Source organism: Globicephala melas, chromosome 20 (assembly GCF_963455315.2).
Source record: "Globicephala melas chromosome 20, mGloMel1.2, whole genome shotgun sequence".
In the NCBI taxonomy this organism is placed as follows: Eukaryota; Metazoa; Chordata; class Mammalia; order Artiodactyla; family Delphinidae; genus Globicephala; species Globicephala melas.
Genome location: NC_083333.1, coordinates 42559876 through 42583161, shown reverse-complemented (window position 1 = coordinate 42583161; position 23286 = coordinate 42559876). Strand labels below are relative to the sequence as shown.

Here is a 23286-nt window from a genome sequence, read left to right as displayed (position 1 = left end):
CGCACACCGAGGGGTGAGCAGCCCACGTCGCTCCGTTGCTTCTAGCTCCCCTTCCCCTGATCTCCACCTCCAAGTTTCCTTGGGGTTGAAGAACAGTCGCAGACGAAGACCTGGGCGGAAGGGGCTGGCGAATCGGAGACCCGGGGCCGAGACCGAAGGGCAAGCAGATGGAGGGCTCAGGAGCGCCAACCGAGAGCCATAGAAAGAAAAAGGAAGAGGGAGAATGAGCGCGGAGCGAGCGAGAGAAAAGCTCCCTACCAAGCCAGGCTTTGTTCCCTGAACCTAAGACTTTACCCGGCGGCGGGCGGCGGGCGGGCCGGGAGCGAGCGAGCGGAGGCGCGCGGCCATGGCTGCCGCGGCCGGGCAGGGGGGCCGGGGAGGCGGCGCGTGAGCGGGCGGCGCGGGGCGGGCGGGCGCCCGCGATGTGCCACTCGGCACCTCCCCCGCCGGGCCCGGGCTGCGCGGCGGCCGGGCGGCCCTGGTAGCTGGGCGTGCGGCGCGGAGGGGGCGAGCCCGGCGCGCGGGTCTCATTGTTGGGGGGGGGCCCGTCGGGGCATGAGGGCGAGAGCACGGCGGGGGGGGCGGCCAGACAGAGCGAGCGAGGAGGAGGAGGAGGAGGACGCCGAGGAGGAGGAAGGAGGAGGCAAAGAAAAGAAGCGGCGGCGGCGGAGGAGGAGGAGGAGGGAGCGAGGAGGCGCGCGGCCCCCCGCTCCCTCCCTCCCCCCCTGACCCCCGACCCCCGCCGGCCGGCCCCCCGCCCCAGCCCCGGAGGGAGCTCATGGGAGTATGAAGGAGATGGTAGGAGGCTGCTGCGTATGTTCGGACGAGAGGGGCTGGGCCGAGAATCCGCTGGTCTACTGTGATGGGCACGCGTGCAGCGTGGCTGTCCACCAAGGTATGGGGGTGGCCCGCGGGGGGGGCGGAGGGACCCAGGGGGCGGCGTGGGCAGGGAGCCCCCGGCCGCGCCCTCTGGAGACCTCCCGGGGCTCGGGCGCCCCTCCCCCACCCCACCTGAAGAGAAGGGAGGAGTCGGGGGGCTGCCCCCGCCCGGTCCTGGAGGACCGGGTCAGGCATTGTTTTCTTGCCTATTGTTCCAGTCCCGCGCCCCCCACCCCAAGTTGAGGGAGTTTGGGGACAGTCTAGGGGCCAATGAGTGCACTCAACGCGCCCCACACCGTCAGCGTCGGGGCTGCTTGGAGAATGTTTACCTGCGAGGTGTACCCTCCCGCCCGGTTATTTTGGTCCCGGCTCTCGGAGGGAGAGGTCAAGGGGGGGGGGTCATCCTCCCCTCCAGCTTCCGGATACTGGGAGGAGCGGAATTGGGAAGGGAGGAGAAGGGTCCCAGGGGAGAGGGGACTCCTAAAATCCTCCGGGAAAGAGTTGCGGATAGGAGAGAGGTTGCGCAGGGGGCCGGGAATAGAGAAGAGGGAGGTTTGGAGTTTCCCCCAGCAGCACATGGTTCGGGAGTTAACTCCTTGAGGAATCTTACCGAGGGCGCAGACTGGCATCTCCCGCCTGTCTGGCACAGCCAGCTGCCCCCCCCGCTTCCTGGGACAGCCCTTAATCCTGTCGCTGTCGGGTCTTCCCGCCACTCTCCTATTGGTTACCTGCACTGCACCTGCTCTCGGCCTTGACTTTTGAGCTGTACCTATTATAGTTAGTGGCAGAAGATGAGCTCCCTAGACCCCCGACTTCCCCGCCTCTAACATTACTGGCCCTTTAAGAAATGCCCCCCCCCAATAACAACAAAACGCGTTTGTCTATCGTAAATGTTGTTCCGCTGATTTTCTCTTCCTGATGATGAGGACTGGTCCTGGCAGGAGCTGGGAAACAGAAAGCTGGGTACAGAAAGGGCATGAGGGGAGGATCTTCTAGAAGTTTAAGGTCAAGGACTCAGACTTCCCACCTCTGCTTGGAGGACTTGGTTGTGTGGTTGAAAGCTGGCTGCGTGCTGTTGGGCATTCCTTGTGGTCCTGCTGTCTAGTGAGTGCCCCCCAGGCTGGGAACAGCCCCCTGGCCTAGTTCCTTAGAGTCACCCCCTTCCCCCAGTTATTCTGGGAACAGCCCCTGGTGACAGATTTGTTTGGTGATTCTCCTCCCTCATCCCCAGCTTGCTATGGCATCGTCCAGGTGCCAACAGGACCCTGGTTCTGCAGGAAATGTGAATCTCAGGAGCGAGCAGCCAGGGTGGTGAGTTTGAGACTCCTCTCTCCCCTCTGTACACCTGAGCATCCCCCCCCACTCCCCACCGAGCTAGGGGACTCTGAGGCTGAGGCTGGGGTGGGACTGTCACACAGGATTTCCTGTTTCCTGCACACCTATCACCAACCCCATCTGTCCCTCAGCTTATCCCTCACTCTGCGTCACCTCAGGCACCGGGCCTTTTATTTTTGTTTGCTTGTTTGTTTGAGCTTTTTATTATGGGAAGTTTCCAACCTGTACAAAAGTAGAGGGAATGCTCTAATGAACCTCACGTTGATGTGGATCACCCGTCTTCAACAATGATCACTCGTGGTCAATCCTGTTTTCTCTGTACCCCCACCAGTTCCTCCTTAGACATCTTATCATTGCATCCTGGGGCCCTCTGAATGTGTTCAGGGAGGGCCCAGCTCAGCAGATCCCCCACCCGCTTTGGGAAAGCCCACCTCCCAAACCCCTGTGCCCCCTTTTATTGGCAGAGGTGTGAGCTGTGCCCACACAAAGATGGGGCATTGAAGAGGACTGACAATGGAGGTGAGGGGGGTGCTGAGCCCCAGGGCTCATTTACTGAGGTCAGCAAGGCCCCTTGAGCAGGGTCTGGGAAGGCAGGAGTGGTCTGTGGGTGGGGGTGGAATGCAGAGGCTGGTTTCCTTTCCCTTCCCTGGCTGGCAGTGGAGTCTGATGGGAAGGCCATGGAGGAGGGGACCATCTGCAGTATGGGGTTGTGAGAGGTGGGGGTCTTGGGCTCGCCATCGCAGCTGAGGCCAGCCCCACACTGCCCCAGGCTGGGCCCACGTGGTGTGTGCCCTCTACATCCCTGAGGTGCAGTTTGCCAACGTGCTCACCATGGAGCCCATCGTGCTGCAGTACGTGCCTCATGATCGCTTCAACAAGGTCAGCGGCCCCTACCGTGCCCCATACCAGTCCCTTCCCTAGCCAACCATTCTTGGGTCCCTCCAGCCCTTCCTTCATCCAGTGTAATTTGATTCTGTCCAACCTACACTTTCGGGGAACTCAGGAGGAGGGTAGGCACCTTCCACTGATAGATTCACGCTCGTGCTCTGGAACTCAAGTGAAATAGTAGGCTCCCTTGCAGAAGTACTGCCTGAAGGTAGACCTTAGCGAGCAGTTCACTTATTCATTCACTGAGCACATTTTACTGAGTGCCTACTATGTGCCAAAACTGGGGCAAGATGCTAGACACACAGTGTTTAGATTGATCAAGACAGGTGTGCTCCCTGCCCCACGGAACTCACACTTCTGGGTGGGAAGACTATAGATATCAATAAACAGGCAAATAAAGTAAATGCAACTTGTGTTAAGTGCTGTAAAGAAAACAAACAAGGTACTGAAATAAAGGATACCTTGCGGGGGGGCGGGGGGGGCTTACTTTAGATAAAGTAGTCAAGGAAAGAGACATTTTGGTTGAGACCTGGGGGATGAGAAGGAGCCATCCTTGATGAGGGGGGAGAGTTCCAGGTACCGGGCAGAAGGAATAGCATGTGCAAAGGCCCAGAGGTGGGGATGAGCTCACCGGTGAGGAAGGCAGACACAGTCCCTGGCCTTATCGGGCTCACCGTCCAAGGACTGCACTGTCCAGTATAGTAGCCACTGGCCACATGTGGTTATGTAAATTAATTAAAATCAAATAGAATTTAAAATTCAGGTCCTCAGTCACACTAGCCACATTTCCAGTGCTCAGTAACCTTACGTGGTCTGTGACTGCTGCATCAGACAGTGCGGTAGAGAACAGTTCCATCACCACCAACAGTGCTGTTGGATAGCCCTGACTTAGGATCACGTGGAGAGGATGGAATTGAGGGGGGAGACCAAAGGATCCCTCAGGTGGGAGGGAGGAGGGCACGATTGTACTGTATCCTGCAGACATGTTACATCTGTGAGGAGCAGGGCCGGGAAAGCAAGGCAGCCTCAGGAGCTTGCATGACCTGTAACCGCCACGGATGTCGACAAGCTTTCCATGTCACCTGGTGAGAGCCCCGCCTGCCCTGCACCCACCCTGAAGGGTCCTCTAGCCAGCTGTACCAACCCCCTCCGAGCTTTGCCATGGGGGGCTGCTAAAGAGGTTCATGCTAGCTGCTGTGTCTTTGGAGATGAGGGCAGTGCTTTCCTTGGGTGGTCTTGGCTTCACCCCCGCAGGGATCTAGGAGGGTGCAGGGGAGGTGGCCGGTCTGGTTCGTGGCCACCCTTCTCAGGCTGACCTTTCTCGGTTAGTGCCCAAATGGCAGGCCTGCTGTGTGAGGAGGAAGTGCTGGAGGTCGACAATGTCAAGTACTGTGGTTATTGCAAATACCACTTCAGCAAAATGGTGAGTTTCATCTGGGCATGAATGGGTCAGTCAGCCATGGTTTAGAGGGTATGGGCTCCAGGCCAGGCCAGTGCCTGGGGCTGGGAGGACAGACGTGGAAGGAACTATGTCCCTGCCCTTGAGGAGCTCGCCACTGGATGAGGAATAATTGAAGCACAGTTGAGGGGTGTGAATCAGAGCCGAACCAGGCTCCATCCAGAGGACGGAGCTCAGGCCCTGCCTGTCAGAGTCTGGGAGGCTTCAAGGAAGAGGCAGCATTTAAGCTGAGCCAACATTTGTGGGGCTCGCTGTGTCCCAGCCTCTGTACTAATCTCTTTATGTGTGTTTTTTTGTGTGATCGTCCCCCAAACCCTAAGAACTAGGTGTACTGCATTTCCCCGTTTCTATGGATGAGTAAGCTCAGACCCACTAAGATTCTGTTATTTATCTCCCAGCTGGTGTGTGGGATTCAGAACAGACAGTCTGAAGCTCCTCAGCAGCCTGCTAAGCAGAGACAGAGAGAAAGGAATCCCAGGCAGAGGGACTGGCGTGGGTAAAGTCCCGAGATGAGAAAGCATTCATAAGCGGCAGAACAGGGTGTGGGGGAGGGACAAGGCAGGAGATGAGGCGAAAAAGCCCAAGGAGGGCCAGAGCTGGACTTGCTTCTGCCCCAGGTTCAGGGGCCCAAGGAGAGGTGGGAGAAGGGGTGCTAACCCATGTTTGTGGAGAGACGTGCATTTCCAGAAGCTGTGGGGTGTCCTGGAGAGGTATGCCGTGGCCTGACTGGGAAGGCAGCTTGGACCTCACCCCCAGGCTACAGGCTTATAAGGCTGCTTGAAAGCAAGAGGGTAACACGATCAGATTTGTGTTTTAGGAAGATTACCTGGCAGCCACTGTGAAGCCAGATTTGAAGGGCCAGGGCGCGGCTGGGAGACAGCTGTGAGAAAGGGGGGATGGAGGGATGAAGCTGGGTTCTAGAACCATTTCTAGATAGACTTGCCTACATGTCAGGGTAGCTGAGAAGGAGGAGTTGAGGGTGGCACATAGGATTCAGGCTCTCAATGCTGGGTGGATGAGGCTTGAGCACCTGAGGGCGCTGTGAACAGGTGGTGCGGTACGCTTCTGTAGGGCTAGCATATGTCCTGGTCTGCCCCAGAGAGTCCCAGTTTGTGCCTTTTGCCCTGGTGTAATTATTAATAGCTCCCCCTTTCATTTTCAGAAGTGTCCTACTTTGGATCATAAGTCATAGGGTCATCTAGGTGCAGGGTTTGATATCAACTTAAGACAACGTAGGGAGCTCGGTTTGGTTCATAGGAGGTGCCAAGTGGGGATGTTCAGATTTGGTGGCTGTGAGGCCCCCAGGCAGGGTGGTAGTGGCAGCCCCAGGTGTATAAGGCTGGGGCTGAATCCCCGGGTGCCCATCAGGTAGGGGGCTCAAGTGTGAAGAGAACCATGAGGTGGGGAGTTCAGAGCTCAGCAGAGTAGAAGCAGTGCCCACCGCTGGGGAGGGATGGGGTCAGACGAGGCCTGAAATTAGTGCTTGCATTTGACGGTTGGGAGGTAGTGGGTGGCCTTACAGGGAACAGCTATAAGTCTAGGACAGGTGAAGCCATCAGCCCAGGCAGTGGGGAGTCCAAGGCTCTGGCCGGGGGGAATGGCAGCACAAGTGTTGTCTGGGTTTTTCTTATGGATGTTTACTCCCCCCCCCCCCCCCCCCCCCCCGCCTCCGCTTCTTAAGGGCAGCAGGTCCTTTGGGACAAAAGGAACCACTGTGTTTGGTGGAGGGCCAGGAACAAAGGAGAAGGGGTGATGGCTGGAGCAAAGTGTCTGGAGGAGAGGATGGGGTATGGAGTACAGGGGAGCAGGGGCTCCCATGAGGGCTGTCCTGTATGTCCTCCACCCCACGGAAGGAGGTGGTAGTGGGCCGTGGCCCAGGGCCTGAGAGGGGCCGAGAGGGCACCGTGAGAAGAGGTGGGCGGAGAGTGAGAGGCTGCCTCCATCCGTGCGTTGCTGGGCCGAGACGCCCCACCTCTCTGGGCCTCAGTTGCTGCTGAATCTTGTGCACTGGACAAGCCAGCGGGGAAACCAGGATTCCAGTCTAGGGAATGCACTTCCATTGAGCAGAGTATCATTAAGGACACAGGGTCCTCTTAGTGACGGGCAGTGTGGGGGTGGGGGGTCCCTGATCTTCAGGAACCTTTTCCTAGGCTAGTGGGAGGAGGTTATGGCAGTTCCTCTCGGTTCTCTCCCCAGAAAACATCCCGGCACGCGAGCGGGGGAGGCAGCGGAGGAGGGGGAGGCACAGGGGCAGGCGGTAGCGGCTTTATCGCTGGCCGGAGGAGCAGGTCGGCCTCGCCGTCCACGCAGCAGGAGAAGCACCCTTCCCACCACGAGAGGGGCCAGAAGAAGGTAAAAGTCTTCTCCCTCCACCCCTCCTGCCCACTCACAAACACCTGTTTCTTTCAAGAAGCCACCCAGGTCTCCGGAAGGCCATAGGGCCTACCCCCTTCCTTCCTCTGAGGCCACTGAGGGCAGAGAGGGGACTGAGGAAGTGACATGTGAGGGTCACGGAGGGTGAGGTGAAGGCTTGGCTTCTCTGGGGCTCTTTGTATCTGTGTGGTTCCTCCGTGTCCTCCCCATGACATGACAGTGTCCCCAACATTTGCACACACGCCACAGTCTAGCCATGTGTCGGTCCAGTTTGTAAGTGCACACGCCTGCGTCCCCGCCACACGTCACGGTGTGCCCGGCCCCCGTCCCTCCGCACAGCTCGGTGTCCCGGGTGTGTGCTCACATGAGCGGTGCTCTGTGTCGCTGGCATGATAATGGGACGGGCTATTTTTAGCAGGCAGTGAGGAGGAGGGGGAAGGGCTGTCGGCTCTCAGAGGAACCTGCCTGGGCCACTCCTGTCCCGCCAAAGTCCCCCAGTCCCTCCATAGGGGGAGATGGTGCCCACAAAGCCTTGTCCTTGAAAGGACCCCACTCCCCACACGCATGTGCTGTGTTTATCCTGACCTAGACTGTTCCCCAACATCAGTTCCAGTCCCTTCTTCCTCCCCAGAGTCGAAAGGACAAAGAACGCCTTAAACAGAAGCACAAGAAGCGGCCTGAGTCACCCCCCAGCATCCTCACCCCACCTGTGGTCCCCACTGCTGACAAGGTACTGCTGCCTACACCCAGGAGGGATGGCCACCGCAGCGGGAGGGAGGCACGGGGCGAGGGGTCAGGGTGAGCACCCCTGGGAACCTCCTCAGCTTCATGTTAATATGCCTCTGCTCCCCACCCCGCCCCGCTCTACTCCTCTTCTAGCCCAGGAGGGGCCTCTGCTCCTCAGCCCAACCAGGAGAGGTAGGGGTGGGGTGGGGGGCACCACCCTGCCTGCTGGCTGCCAGATGTTCACATCTGCCTCTGTCCAGACAGAGGGCCTCGGCACTGGGCTCCTGTCTGCAGGTACGGTACTCACGGTGCTTCTCTGATTTTCTGGGGCCCATTTCCCCAAAGAGAGGCAGAGAGGACCCCTTCACTCTCATCCCTCCTCCGCATCAGGAGGCTGCCCAGAGCCTGTCGCCTAACCAAAAGCCCGCTCCATGCAGGCCGGAGGGACTGAAAGTGTGGCCCCTGATGGCTTGCGGGGCAGGCCTGTGGACCACACCCTGAAACCCTCACCAAGCCCACCTTCCCGGTAGGGGCATGGCATGTCAGGCCTGACTCCAGAAACTGGCAACATCTGGATAAGCAACCAGCAGGCCCTATCCGAGGCCAGGGAATGGCTAATCCAAGCCAGAGCAGCCCTCCCTGCCCCTCCTTCCAGCCCGTCCTCCCCATGGAAGGAGAACAGGGGCCTGGAGACGCTGCCTCCTCCTGTCACCATTACTGCCCCATTCACCTCCACTGGCCTCAGGAGGTTGGCAGAGCTCTGGGCATCTTAGCAGGAGGCTCAGGTATCAGGTTTCCAGGGTGATGTTGCTGTGGCAACTGTCCCAGTAACCCTCTCCCCTCCCTGCTGCCCAGGGCTCACCTGGAAAAGCTTGATGTCTGCGCCCTCTGGTCTTTCCCTGGGGTTTGCAGGCAGGGGGAAAGAGAGGGCCAGAGATCTAGGAGTTATCCCAGTGGCTGGGCATCCCTTTGGATGTGTTGGAGCATTCTGCCCATCCCCCTCCACCCACCCCAGCATTTCAGCCACCCCTCCCCCTGGGCCCTCTCCTCCCTTGCTCTCATAACCACATCTGGCTCCCTTCAGAACTCCAGCTGTTGAAAAGAACAAAGAAAAAGACAAGAGACCAGGGCTCCGCCCAGGAAGGGGCAGCACGGGGTGGCTCTCATTCTCCCATCCATCCTCCCTCTGGCATTTGTTCATTTACTGAATACCTGGTCTCCACCAGGAGGAAAAGCCATCCCTGGTAGTAATACAAAGCCCTAACTCACTCACCACATGCCAGGCTCCCTTCTGGAACAGGGGGATGGAGGGGATGCCTGGGGGATTTGCTCATTTAATCCTCAAAATAATCCAATGAAGTAGGTATTTTATTAACCCCATTTAATAAATGAAGAAACTGAGGCACAGAGAAGTTAAGTCATTTGCCTAAAAGCACACAGCTAGGGAGTGGTGGAGTCAAGATTTGAACCCGGGCAGTCGGGCTTGAAGGCCTGTTCTCTTAACCACCACAGGACACTGTCTCTGCAGTGTATCACTAGCAGCCATGCCATCAGAATCATCCTCATTATTGACCCCATACTATGTGTCTGGCATTGTGGTCCTCATAATTCTCCAAATAGGCATAATTAGCCCCATAAGGACACTGAAGCTCGGTGAGGTTGAGAGACCACACAACATAACACGGTGGTAACCGGCAGAACCCACCAGGCTAACAGACCCCAGAGACCCTGCTCTTCCAGCCACTGCTGCCACCCTCAGACGTGGGGGACCGTATCTTTCAGTACAGTGTGGCACCTGATGGCTGACGTGGGTGGGTACACGATACCCGGAAATAAGAGGACAGAAAGATTTGTTCCACCCCAGGTAGCTATAGGGTGACTTCACGGAAGAGGGGGCTCTCGAGCTGGATTTGGAAGGAGAAGATGTTTCCCGGGAAGAGGAAGGCTAGGCTCTCCGGGCAGAGGGCTGGGCATGGAAGCTCAGGTTGTCTAGGAAGGGCATGGAGTGGCCGGGGAGCAGGCTGTCGGCCAGGTGGCTGCTTCTGGGGGTGAGCATGGAGGGAGTGGTGGGGACTGGAGGGCCCAGGAATGAGGCCATTCTCCTTGAAGTTCCTCTTCCCTGCGTACACCAGTTCCCAACACAAGTCCAGCCCTTTAGGCCTAAGTATTTCTTTTTTTTTTTTCTTTTTTTGCGGTACGCGGGCCTCTCACTGTTGTGGCCTCTCCCGTTGCGGAGCACAGGCTCCGGACGCGTAGGCTCAGCGGCCATGGCTCACGGGCCCAGCCGCTCCACGGCATGTGGGATCCTCCCGGACCGGGGCACGAACCCGTGTCCCCTGCATCGGCAGGTGGACTCTCAACCACTGCGCCACCAGGGAAGCCCCTAAGTATTTCTTAAATGAGTGACTAAGAAGATACGTGCATCAGTACAGACTCTGAGACTGTTTTCATCTCTCGCCTGCCCGAGGTGAAGGACAGACAGTTTCTTGGGTTCAGAGCTCCCAACTCTTCACACCCAGAAGTTACAGAGCTGCCCCCCATCTCCCCGGTCTAGGAGCTCCTGCCACTATCCCCTTGCCCGAAAATCCTTCCTGAAGCTAACTCTGGGCTCCCCCAGTAGAGCCCTAGGTCCTGTGTCCTGCTCCGCTCCCAAGTCAGGGTGAGCCCAGACCCTGGGGGCCGGCCTCGAGCCTTCCTCTCCTCCTTCCCTCAGGTCTCCTCCTCAGCTTCCTCCTCCTCCCACCACGAGGCCAGCACTCAGGAGACTTCTGAAAGCAGCAGGGACTCAAAGGGGAAAAAGTCTTCCAGCCATGGCCTGAGTCACAAGGGGAAGAAGCTGAGCAGTGGGAAAGGTGTGAGCAGCTTTACCTCCGCCTCCTCCTCTTCTTCCTCCTCCTCTTCCTCCTCCTCTGGGGGGCCCTTCCAGCCTGCAGGTGAGTGTGGGCGTCCCGGAGGAGGCTGGGAGCGGGACAGTCTTTGGCCCTGAGCTTTTCTACCAAGGGCCTTTTTATGTTGGTTTGCGTCTCATTTGCTTCCTAAAGTGGTTGGGGTCGGGGGGATCCCCACCAAGTGACTCCCATCCACACCCTCCCCTCAGCCCTCTCCTCTCGAGGTGGAACTCCCCTCCGGTCTCCCTCAGGGCCCACCTCTCCAACCCCCATAACCATATTCATTATCCCCTGCACTTACGCTGTCAGGTACCACGTTTAAAGCACCAACTCTAATCTCCTGTAATCTCTGTAGTCATCGAGTGAGCTCACTAGGGTGGGAGTTATTCTCCTCCTACTTTATCACAGGTGGGAAAGCTGGAGGGCGGGGACACTCGTCCCAGGACACAGACACAGTGGCCGAGCTGGGACAGGAAACTCAGCTTCCCCATCCCCTGACCAGAGTTCTCTCTGCTAGTGCACACTGAGTGGGAGGGAGGCAGGGGATCTGGGGTCCAGCTGTAATTCCGTTTCCCCCTCTGCAGTTTCGTCCCTGCAGAGCTCCCCTGACTTCTCTGCATTCCCCAAGTTGGAGCAGCCAGAGGAGGACAAGTACTCCAAGCCCGCAGCGCGCCCCCCTTCAGCTCCTCCCTCTCCCTCAGCCCCCGAGCCCCCCAAGGCTGACCTCTTTGAGCAGAAGGTGGTCTTCTCTGGCTTTGGGCCCATCATGCGCTTCTCCACCACCACCTCCAGCTCGGGCCGGGCCCGGGCCCCGTCCCCTGGGGACTATAAGTCACCCCACGTCTCGGGGTCCGGGACCTCAGCAGGCACCCACAAGCGGATGCCCACACTGAGCGCCGCCCCTGTGCCTGTTGAGGAGGCCCCTGAGACAGGCCTGAAGGAGAAGAAGCACAAAGCCAGCAAGAGGAGCCGACACGGGCCAGGCCGTCCCAAGGGCAGCCGCAACAAGGAGGGCACCGGGGGCCCGGCCCTTCCCTCCCTGCCCGGTGCCCAGCTGGCTGGCTTTACCGCCACTGCTGCCTCACCCTTCTCCGGAGGTTCCCTTGTCAGCTCTGGCCTGGGTGGTCTGGCCTCCCGTACCTTTGGGCCTTCCGGGAGCCTGCCCAGCCTGAGCCTGGAGTCCCCACTGCTGGGGGCAGGTTAGTGACCCTTGGGGATGGAGGGTATCTCAGGGCCCAGCCAGTCTAGTGAGGGGACAGAGGCACAAACATGCAGTTAGAAGGAAATGCGATAGAAACTGCTCCAGAAGACAAAGGATGCAGGTGACAGTCACCTCTGAGACACTCCCCCATACCCATTTTCTGCATGGTTGTAGCGGGAGAGATTGCCAACAGGACTTAACCAAGTTTGGGTTGGGGGATTAGAAAAACTGGGAATTCTCCAGGTTTAGCAGGGCAGTGGAATAAGCAGGCATGGCAAGCAGATGTCACCCAAGCAAGAAGTGACATCTTTGCAGCAAGAGGGTGAGACTGGTGTGTGGCCAGATCCAGGGGAGTGTTCTCCTTGGGGAGAGGCTGCTCTAGCCACCTGACTAAGGTGGGGCGTGGGGGAGGGGTGACTCTAAGCTTCCCTCTGTGTCTGTCTTGTGCCTGTAGGCATCTACACCAGTAATAAGGACCCCATCTCCCACGGTGGTGGAATGCTGCGGGCTGTCTGCAGCACCCCCCTCTCCTCCAGCCTTCTGGGGCCCCCAGGGACCTCGGCCTTGCCCCGCCTCAGCCGCTCCCCATTCACCAGCACCCTCCCTTCCTCCTCTGCTTCTATCTCCACCACTCAGGTGAGGCCTTACTCCTGGGCTCCGCCATCCCTGGGCAGGTGGGGGACAGCCTGCTGAGGACCCCAGCTTCCCATGGGAATTTGAGAGATTGGGCTTGCTCACCACCAGAACTTCTCCCTCTCTCTGGTCCTCTCTCCTCCCCAGCACGCCTGGTCCCCTCCACCCCGGTGCACACAGTTGTGCTCTAGATCCAAGAATAACCACCAGGCTGGACTCTACCTCCTTTCCCTCAGGTGTTTTCTCTGGCTGGCTCCACCTTTAGTCTCCCTTCTACCCACATCTTTGGAACCCCCATGGGTGCCGTTAACCCCCTCCTCACCCAAGCCGAGAGCAGCCACACAGGTATGTGAGTCTCTGACCCCATTCCCCTTTCTTCCCAAAGGCCTGAGGGGCCCCTGTCACCTGCTTGTCACCCCAGAAAGGATGGGAGGGCTTTCTGGCTGCCTGCACCCTCTGGCCATTGCCCACCCTGCAAAAAAAAATTCCACACACGACAAACCTACACTTTCACATTAAAACCCCCGTGAGGAGGCGGGACAGGACAGGGCAGAATAAATACTGCTCCATCTCACAAAACAAAAAGGCAGAGAGATGAATGACTTGCTCAAGGCAGTTGGGGTAGGGAAAGGCAGCGCAGCAGCTGAAATTCTGGTACCCTGGCTCCAAGCCTCGTTCTCCTACCGGTGTAGCCTAGCTCCCCACTGGCCTCTTAGTGAGTTCTTGGGATCAGAGTTTACAGAGATCCCACCAGCTGGACAGCAGCCTCTCTGGGTATTTAGGAGTTAAGGGGGCGGATCACAAGTGCCCCTCCCTCTCCCTGGAGAGTCAACCCAGCCCCAGAGAGCTGATTGGTGCAGCGGTACCACCTGGCCGGCTGGAGGGCGGGGCTTACCAGTTCAGGTAAGCCTTAAGGGGGCCAATCTGATTCCAGAATTAAGAACCCTACAGAGTAGGTGACTGTATTTTGCCAAAACGCAAAGTGGAATTCAGTGGCCCAACAGAGGGTTTTGACGTCTAATGTTTTAGTTTATTAATATAAAGGTCATATAAAACTGATTATAATAGCTACAGTAATTAAGGCCTTGCTGCATGCCAGCTAAGCCGTTCAGATTAACGCTTCACATTTACTACCTCATTTTAATCCTCGTAACAATCACTTCAGAGAGGTTAGTTTCAAGCCCACGGTCACACAGCAAGTAAGTATCATATCCAAGTTCAACTCAGGACTGTGTAGGCCCCAAGTTTCTATGACTCTGAAGTTGTAAGTTTTCCAGGAAAAAAATTAGGAGGTGGATCTGAAAGTAGCCAGGCTGCAGGAGCCTTTCTGCCTAGAGAAGGAGGAAGGGACGAGATCTCATGGCTTTGCCTCCCACGGCGCTGGGTTTCCAAGCCAGGGCTCCCAGCGCCTTAAGAACTAGAACTGGCTATCTGGGGTTGGGAGATCCTGGGGAAAGGGGTCTGCGGTACGGTCCCAGATCCCGCACCCACTTCCCAGGCGGGGACTGTGAGGCCGACGGCACCTCTTCCTCGCTGATCCCTGCCCTCCTTCTCCTTCCAAGAGCCAGACCTGGAGGACTGCAGCTTCCGATGTCGGGGGACTTCCCCCCAGGAGAGTCTGTCTTCCATGTGAGGGAGAGAGTGGCGGCTTGGGGGAGGGGCTGGGAGCGGGGTGGAGGGACTGTCAGGGAGGAGAGAGCGGAGAGGCGGGCGCGGGGAAGAGGTTGGGATCCAGAGGGGATGACTGAAACCCCTAAGGCGGGGGGAGGAGGGCAGGGAGACAGGAGTGGGGGAGTGAGGTAAGCCTGAGCTCGGTTTTCCCTTCTGACCCCAGGTCCCCAATCAGCAGTCTCCCAGCACTCTTCGACCAGACAGCACCCTGCGGGGGCGGCCAGTTGGACCCAGCGGCCCCCGGAACGACCAACATGGAGCAGCTGCTGGAGAAGCAGGGCGATGGCGAGGCCGGAGTCAACAGTGAGAAGGGGTGACGTCGGGCTGGGTGACCTGTCCTAGGACACCCCCAGACTCGGTCACCTTTCTCTCCCAGGTCCCCAAACGTCTTTACGGTTCCGCCTGCGGCCCCGCCCCTGCCTTAACTCTGGCCAACCGCTGGCCTTGCCTTTAACCCTCGCTGGGTCCTGCTCCTGGGCCCGCCCCCTCTTCGCAGGGCTTTTGGCGCTCACGACCTCCTGGCCCTTATTTTACTAAGCCCCAACTTCCGCCCGCCCCTTCCCTCCCAAGCACTTGGACTCCACCCCAAGCCTCAGGCCCCACCCGTGGTCCTCACACCTCTAGCTCCCCAGGACTCACCTGAGTCCCTCGCTAGCCGGCGCCTTCTCTGCTAGGTCTCAGTCCTATTTCCTCTGTCAGGCCCCGCCCCTCCAGGCCCCGCCCCCGGTCACCTGGCCCCGCCCCCAGCCTTTCCAGGCCCGCGGGGCTCAGGCGCTCTCGCCTTCTGTCTGCAGTCGTGGAGATGCTGAAGGCGCTGCATGCACTGCAGAAGGAAAACCAGAGGCTTCAGGAGCAGATCCTGAGCCTTACGGCTAAGAAAGAGCGACTGCAGATTCTCAACGTGCAACTCTCTGTGCCCTTCGCCGCCCTGCCTGCCGCCCTGCCTGCCACCAACGGCCCTGTCCCTGGGCCCTATGGCCTGCCTCCCCAAGGTAAGGGGAATCCCACCCAGCCCGGGGATGGGGGCTTCTGCTGTGCGGTCGGAACTGGCCCTGACTCCAGCCCCTGACCTCCTTCCGTGATCTCCCTCCCTCAGCCGGCAGCAGCGATTCCTTGAGCACCAGCAAGAGCCCTCCGGGGAAGAACAGTCTGGGCCTGGACAACTCGCTGTCCACGTCTTCCGAGGTGGGCGCCACGGGGAGGGGCACCAGGGACGGGCAGGAGTGGGGAGGTGCAAGGGCCTTCTAGTTGCATCTCTACCTTGCGGCTATTGGAGGCTGGACAATGGAGTGATTGGCTGAGTAATTGGTTGACTGACCCATTCATTCTTTCATTAAATAAGTAATCATTATGAGGTGCCTACTTAGCTCCAGGCATTGGCTAAGCAATGAGTGAGCAAATCGGACAGTCTTGCTCCTGGAGACAGGCTCAATCCAAGAAAATCAATAATTACAAATCAGGAAAATTACTAAGATGGAAATAATTTGAGGGCTATGAGAAAGAATGGAGGGTGGGGTTCTTCTCTGAATATAAGGTGGTTAGGGAAGGCCTCTTTGAGAAGTGTTTGTGAAGAGTTTATTATAGTTTGTTGTAGCTGCACACAAAATAATCCCCGTGTAATTGCTGGCGGTTGGGGGAGCCGTTGCTATTGTTATATTGTGGTTGTTTCTGGAAATCAAACAAAGTGGGTTCTTGTTCTCCCTGCTACTTTCTAAATGTGTGACTTGGGCAACAATAGTCATAATAGTAACCGACATTAATTGCATACTTGCCCTTTGTCACGTCTTGTGCTGAGACTTTTAAAGGGTGTGTGTGTTTTGTCTTCACAATAGTTTTATGGAATAGGTTCTCCTCTTACCCCCGTGTTATGAGTGAGGAAACTAAAACAGAGAAGCCACTCAAGCCATTAAATTGTGGACATGGGATTTGAGCCTGAATCTTTCACTCCAGCTGCCTGCAGAGTTGTTTAGCCTGTTTAAGAACCAGTGGTTTCACCCATAAAAAGGCAGTAAAGAGTTAGTACAGGTCAGGCACTGAACCCTGGGTCTGGTTCACCAGGTGGTCACTACCGTCATCACTGTTCAGTGTTAAACAAGCATCGTGAGGGATGCTGGGCCCCTAGGAAGTGACTTGTGAAGACTGTTTGGATTCTTATCCTTTATCCCGGGCCTTGCTTCTTCCTGGGTGGCTCTGCCTGGGGGAAGGGGGGGGTGGCTGTGCTCTGTGAGAATGCTGGTGGGTGCCGGGCCGGGGGGCCAGAAAGGTCATGCTGGCCCCCTGCCCCTCTGACCCCTCCCTTCCCCCTCCCTCCCCAGGACCCACACTCAGGCTGCCCAAGCCGCAGCAGCTCGTCGCTGTCCTTCCACAGCACGCCCCCACCGCTGCCCCTGCTCCAGCAGAGCCCTGCTACTCTGCCCCTGGCCCTGCCTGGGGGCCCTGCCCCGCTCCCGCCCCAGCCACAGAATGGGCTAGGCCGGGCACCCGGGGCAGCGGGGCTGGGGGCTATGCCCCTGGCTGAGGGGCTGCTGGGGGGGCTGGCGGGCAGCGGGGCCCTGCCCCTCAATGGGCTCCTGGGGGGGTTGAATGGGGCTGCCGCCCCCAACCCCGCGGGCTTGAGCCAGGCTGGCGGGGCCCCTGCGCTGCAGCTGCCAGGTTGTCTCAACAGGTGAGGGAGAGCTCAGTCTGGGGAAGGGAAGGGGGAGGCTGGCTCTGGGAGGGAATCCCCCCAAACACCCACAGTTCCTCAGAAGGAAAGCTGTCCTCTGATCTTACAGGGTCTAGAATCTAGTCACCCCAGGTTCTCCTTAGATGTTAGATGTGAGTGCCCTCCAGATGGTAGCTCTCCGTGGACAAAGTCGTCTGTTTATGCCTTGTACCCTAGCTAGCCTAGGTTTTCCTTCTGGGAAAGTTCTTCCCTCTGATGTGCCTCCCTCCCACTGTCCTCTCTGAGCTCAGTCCGTTTCGCTCTAGTCCTCTAATATCTCACATCCCTGCCTCTCCCCACCTGGGTCTGAGGGAGTCTGGGAAGTTAGGGGAGCAGGCGAGGAGGGTTCCGCTGTCCCTTCCCATGGTCTGTGATTTGTCCCCCTGCCTCAGCCTCACCGAGCAGCAGCGACACCTCCTGCAGCAGCAAGAGCAGCAGCTCCAGCAGCTCCAGCAGCTCCTGGCGTCCCCACAGCTGACCCCGGTAATGCCCCTCCCTTCCTGGGCCACCTCCCCTCCCCCAGCTCTGCTGGAAGGGCCCTCTCAGAGGGTCTGGGCCAGCCCAGGGAGGGCAGCCCCAGGCTGGGTGGAGGTTGCCCCTAAGGGTCATGTGGGGTCAGAGGGCATAAGTGTTCCTCTCGGGGGGGCCCCTGGGCACTGGGGAAGGGATGCTGTAGTGGCCCCAGATCACATCCTAGCGAGAGGTTCTGGAGGGTGGTGAGTCCTCAGTTACTGAGCATTTCCAATTCCAGCCCCAAGGCTCTTCAGTGGGGAACTTCGGGGTCTGCGTAGAGCGCTGGCCAAGCGGGTGACAGACACCGCTTCAACCAGAGCAGCCCCTTTTGGGTCTTTCTTGTGTGTTGAGTTCTGCTAAAAATTCCTTTGGAGGAAAGGAATTCTTCCTTTTAAAAAGGAGGGAGTTGAAAAAATAGAAAAATATTCATTTTCATATAAAGAAATATGAGAAAGATACATAAGAAACCAATTCAATTGGTTATCTACAGAGGCCAGATGGCAGCAGGGGTAAAAGCAAGATTTCTGAAGATAAGCCTTAATAAATCACTTTGGGTTTTGGAACACTGAAAATGCTTTGCCTATTCAAAGCAAAAATAAATGACTCTTAAGGGAAAAAACAAATGAAAAAGAGGGGAGTTGAAAACTATTGACCTCATTCAGTGTTTCTCAACTTGGGGTCATACCATCCCTGGGGACATTTGTGGTTGTCATAGCAACTGAGGAATTGATTTAGTGAGGGGGGGGTGGGGCCAGGGATGTTAAACCCCCTGCACTTGGCCCCGGCTGTGCCAAGTGCTGACGGTGTGCAACCACTTTCTGGTCTGGGTGGGGAGACTGAGGCCCAGAGGAGGGAGTTAGACAGAACCTTGAGTGTCTCCCAGGTCTTTTGCCTCATGGTCCTAGTGTGATAGGATGGTGCCCAGGCCAGTGAGAGCAAGATGACCCTGGGGACCACTGGCCAGTAAGCAATCTGGGCCCCTTGCAGGAACACCAGACTGTTGTCTACCAGATGATCCAGCAGATCCAGCAGAAGCGGGAGCTGCAGCGGCTGCAGATGGCCGGGGGCTCCCAGTTGCCCATGGCCAGCCTGCTGGCCGGGAGCTCCACCCCGCTGCTGTCCGCGGGCACTCCTGGCCTGCTGCCCACAGCATCTGCCCCACCTCTGCTGCCCGCCGGAGCCCTGGTGGCTCCCTCGCTCGGCAACAACACAAGTCTCATGGCCGCAGCAGCTGCGGCCGCAGCAGTAGCAGCAGCAGGCGGACCTCCAGTCCTCACTGCCCAGACCAACCCCTTCCTCAGCCTGTCGGGGGCGGATGGCAGTGGCAGTGGCCCCAAAGGAGGGGTAAGTAAGGGGTCCGGCTTGGGGGAGGGGCCGGGAGTGGGGCAGAGGGACCGTCCTGTCTCCCTTCTGGATGGGCAGCGAGGGAGCATTAGAAGGTACATCATCAGATGCATCATCAGAAGGAGGAAGGAAGCGACCCCTAGGGCAGCAGAGTGCCCTGCTCTAGACCCCAGGGCCTCTGCCAGCACATGGGTGCCCTCCTGCAGATCTAAGAAAGATACACTTTGCACATGGGCTAATAGCGAAAGGACCAATTAGAAAACGGCGTTCCTCTGGGGAGACCCATTAGGAAAGGCTGTTTCCTCTCTGATTGGACCATTTAGAAGAAGATGATGCTCTGGGTGGGCCATTTCAAGAAAGGCCCTCCCTTCTCCTTCTGAGGGCAAAGGGCCTCAGCTGGCACGTGCCTGCTTAGCTGGGTGCCCTATGCAGGGCAACGCCCCCAAACACACACACACACAAGGTGACCCTGGTGTGCAGCCGCCAAAGCCCAGACGCTTACTGCACCCAACGTCAGCTTTCTTGACCCAGGAAGCTATTCTCAACTGGGTGTTAGGACCCAGACACCTCCCAAAGCCCCAGTCTTCCTTCCTCTTTTTCCAGACTGCTGACAAAGGAGCCTCAGCCAACCAGGAAAAAGGCTAAAGCCACCCAGGCTCCTGCTGACCCCCAAGTGGAGGGGCAGATCCTGGTCTGAGGGGTCCCAGCCTGGAGCAGGCACCTGCACCCAGACACTGGAGAGCCCCGGCCCAGAGCATGTGCTGAGGCCCGGGGAGTGTGGGGCGCTCCTGGTGCCGAGGACTGAGACCGAGAGGGGAGCCCCTTCCATCTGGCCCCCCTCCCCCTCTGCACTGGCCCCTTTGTGAGGGGCTCAGAAGGAGGACAGGCTCCAAGCCCGCCTAGGAGCCCCCACTCTCAGCGAATGTTTTGAGGTTCCCCAGAGAGCAAAGTGGGCCATGGCATAAGTGGGGGGTTGGTTGAACCCGCCACGTAAAATGGATTAGCACTTGAGTGGGATAAGTGGGGGGCTAGGCCCTGGGCCTGCCCCTGCGCAGAAGTCTTTTATGGAAGAAGGGGTGGCCCTACTTGACCTGCAGTTTCTTCCCAACTTGGGCAGATGGCAAGAGGGCTTCCTTGGACTGTTTCTCGCTGGGCCCCTTCCCCTGCCCCCGACAAGGGTCACAAGCTGAGCTTGTAAAAGCCCACAGACTGGGGGGCCGAAGAGGGGGTAGGATGGCATCAAATTTGGCCAAGCCTCCCTACCTCTGGGGGGTGGGCCCCAGTGATGGGCTGGGGGAAGGCAGGGGGTGGGTGGCCCAGCCCCCTCGATCCCCTGCCCCTTGTTTGCACTATTGGATTTAGGAGTGCCGAGGGTGGGGAGATGGAGCTGCCTGACTCAGAGAGCGTGTATGCGTGTGCGTGTGTCTGTCCGTCTGTCTGTCTGTCTGTCTACCGCTGGAGCCCGGGCAGCTGAGGGCAGGGATAGGAGCAGTGCTCTGACGAGGCCGTATCAGAGGGGCGCTCCCAGCTCTTGTTCGCACCCTCTCACCTCACCAACTTTGGTCTCTCTCTGCGGCCTGAATGGTTAACAAAAACCAGAACCGTACTCCAATACTGGAGAGTAACTGGGGGCTGGGGGCTTTGAATCAGGGTAATATCCTGCCTTTCCTCCCCCAGACTCTACATGGTCTCAGTGCCCCCTCAGCGCTCCCCTTCCCCCACTGATGCTTGGTCCTGCTTCCCTGGCAAAGGGGAGCCCCAGGGATTGGGGGATGAGGCAAGGGGGGTGAAGTGCCACTTCTTTTAGTGAAACCTTCCTCCCAGGATTAGCCAGCCTGGCTTCCCGCACCCACCCCCACCCACCGGAGGAGACTGACGCTTACGCTGACCCGCAACGGTCCCTTCACCCACCAGCTATTTCCCCAGGGTGTAGCGGGCAACTCTCACCTTACAGAGTCCCCACCGGCCCGGAGCCTTTGGTGGCCAAGGTTGAGGGCCGGTGGGACAGCCAGGAGAGGGGCGAGGTTGAAGCCTGTGTCTGTGTCGGGTGCACTGGGGTCGGAGCCAGGAGGAGCGTGGCCAGCTTCCCTGATGACCACGTCTAGTCAGTCCCTTTGCATGTGTGGATTTGTGTGTGTGTGTGTTTCTGTTTGGGTTTTTGTTGTTGTTGGTTTTGTTTTTTAAATAAAGAAAAGAAGATGTGTATATTTTTGGCAATGACAGAAACGTAGTGCAGATATATTTTTGCCTGTGCTGCTCAACTGGTTTTTTTCTGATACTGAAAATAATATTAATATTCCTGTTGATAAGACTTTGTAAGATGTTAGGGAGCTGATAATGGAGGGGGTGGGTGGGATCCTTCAGAGGCAATTTCTTAGGCACTTGCAAGGGCTTGGGGGGGAGGGGGGAGGCAGTTGTGATGACCTCAGAAATACTCACTTTTTATTAACGCTAAATATCAGTTAGAAAGAAATGATAGAATTCAGCATTTTATTCATCTTCATCTATTAAGCTGTCTAACTCCCTGCCCCCAAACCACTGAAAAGAAAAATAACCTTCAGAGATTCTTAGAAGAGTTGCTCATTCACACCCACACCGTTGCCCAAGGCCGGCCCACTTACAGCCAAAGTCAGCTTCTGTTCTGGACAGTGAGGGAAGTCAATCCACCCCAAGGCCGCTGTGGCAGAGAGTGAGAGGTCCAAATGACTTAGTGCACTGGAACCAAGACCTCCCCTTCCCTCCAGCACCCGAGAGTCTGGGGTTCTCATCTCCAAGAGTCTCTGTTTTCTGACTTTCCCCAGGCTGGGGTGCAGTGGCAGGTAGGCAGGTTAGATTTGAAGAAGGGACCCAGGCTGGGTATGGATTGGTGCTGTGCCTCAATTCGGGGCAGGGGGACAGGAGAGCGGTGGTGCATTTCCTCTTTCGAGGGAGCTTTATAATAGGAAAGGTGTGGAGCGCTTCAGGACGGAGTGGGGTCCCAGTGCAAGGGGTATGGCTACCGAGACACCACCCCCCCCGCGCCCCTGCTCCCAGCCTCAGTCCCTTTTCCTAGGATGAATTTGGATGGGGAGTAGAAAGGGATGCAGATTTATACATGGCTCTGTCTAGGGGAGGGAAGGATGTGGTTTGCAGGGCGGAAGTGGAGTTTGAAAATGCAGAGTGGCGCTTAGTACCATCATCCCCCTCAGCGCAGAGGTGTGATTGCAGTATGCATGCAGAGCCGCTGTCTGGCCTTGAGGTCACAACTAGTGCACGAATGTCAGAGCTGGAAGGGACCTGTCTTTAGGTGTCTTTTGAGCCAGCTCCTTGCTTCACAGGTGATAGCTCCAAGCCTAGCGGGGCAGGGGCTCAGGGGCAGAGCCAGGACCAGCCCTCAGGACCTTGGCCTCCCGGTCCTCGGCTCTCCTGTCCCACTGCGCTGCCTCCTTGTGGCTGTCCGTCTGTCCCTGTGTGTGTGACGCGTGGTGTGAGTGCAGGGCTGTGCCGGGGTGGGGGGTATCTGTGAAGCACTGACTGTCTTAGCTCAGAGCTGATGGATCCTCTCCAGAGACAATGACACTTTAAAGGTTGCCTTTTCTTCTCTAAGTTTTTCCGATTTGTTTATGAGTTTTTCCCCTCAGACTCCTAGGTCTTTTGCTGCCTTCAGGCGCCCTTCCCTTGAGGCCGATGAGAGCACCCCTGCCCACTCCTGTCCTGACTTCTAGGGAAGTACTCCTAGGAAGGGAGCCAGAGCCTGGGAAAGAGAAAGAGCCAGCTCTGAGAAAGGGTGACCTTCTCCACACTGCCCTTTCCCAAACTGGAAATGCAGACAAGTTTTCAAAGGCACAGGCTCCCCCTGCCAGCTTCCAGCATCTTCCTTGGTATGTGGTGGGCCGGAGTTAAGGGTAGGCAGCCTGCTTCCAGTTCTCCTTTATCCCAATTTATTTCCTGGGGAGAGGTGCCTGGAGGGATTAAGGTCACTTCAGTTGGGAATTTGCAGGAAAGCGGGGCATAGTACCCTGGCTCCCTCCGGTCACATCAAACCAGATTAAAAGTGTGTCTGGCTCCCAACCACTTTGACTTGATCTACTGAAAAGTTGGGGACTGAGGGCGTGCCTTCATTGCCCTTTGGTCACGTCCTTCAGCCCAACTTGGGACTTAGGTGGTGGGACTGGAGACCCAAACCCTGGCTCCTCGCCTGTCCCCCCCTTTCCGCCCCAGCCTGTCTCAATGTAGTAGACCCTTCCTAGGGGAGCAGGGAGGGGAAGCTACAGTTTGCAAACCCAGGGGCTCCTTTTTAATTCTTTCTAAAGCCTCCTTTATATCCTCAACCCAAAAGGCAATGCCCCTACCCCGTCACCTCCAAGCCTGGAATTGTGCATAACTCGGATCTTGTATCTTTGTATAACGGATGTTATTTGTACGAAGGGCAGTTCGTAAACAGCACTTGTTCTTTTAATAAAAGAATGTTTTACAAAAAAAAAAAAAAATCCAAAGAGACCCTGCTTTGTCTGGCTTTACTGAAGGGAAAGGGAGAGGGAGTGCCATCCGTGGGAGCCTTGGGAAGGGATCGGGGGTCGGGGGATGGTCAATGAACATTTCTTTAAGCACCTGGAATAGTAGTTCACAGACCAAAATGCACAACGTACCCGAAATACCCTGCATATTGAAAACGCAGATACCTGTGCCCCAC

General features: G+C 57.5%; 1 protein-coding gene across 2 annotated transcripts; it reads left to right on the top strand.

Annotated features, from left to right (window-relative positions):
* The first annotated feature begins 530 nt into the window (after positions 1–530).
* On the top strand, positions 531–23088 carry MLLT6 (MLLT6, PHD finger containing). Of its 2 annotated transcripts, XM_030840195.3 has the most exons (20): positions 531–895; positions 2111–2190; positions 2679–2733; positions 2984–3093; positions 4084–4187; positions 4432–4525; positions 6758–6913; positions 7566–7664; positions 10374–10593; positions 11133–11747; positions 12204–12385; positions 12619–12727; positions 13945–14011; positions 14217–14356; positions 14848–15045; positions 15150–15238; positions 16369–16718; positions 17150–17240; positions 18258–18614; positions 19218–23088. In XM_030840195.3, exons 1-20 carry the CDS (start codon positions 787–789, stop codon positions 19257–19259), a joined length of 3267 nt encoding a protein of 1088 aa, XP_030696055.1. In that variant the 5' UTR covers positions 531–786; the 3' UTR covers positions 19260–23088. The 2 variants fall into 2 exon arrangements, with proteins under 2 accessions (XP_030696055.1, XP_030696058.1); XM_030840198.3 differs by lacking the exon at positions 16369–16718 and having other exon boundaries at positions 532–895.
* Positions 23089–23286: the final 198 nt, after the last annotated feature.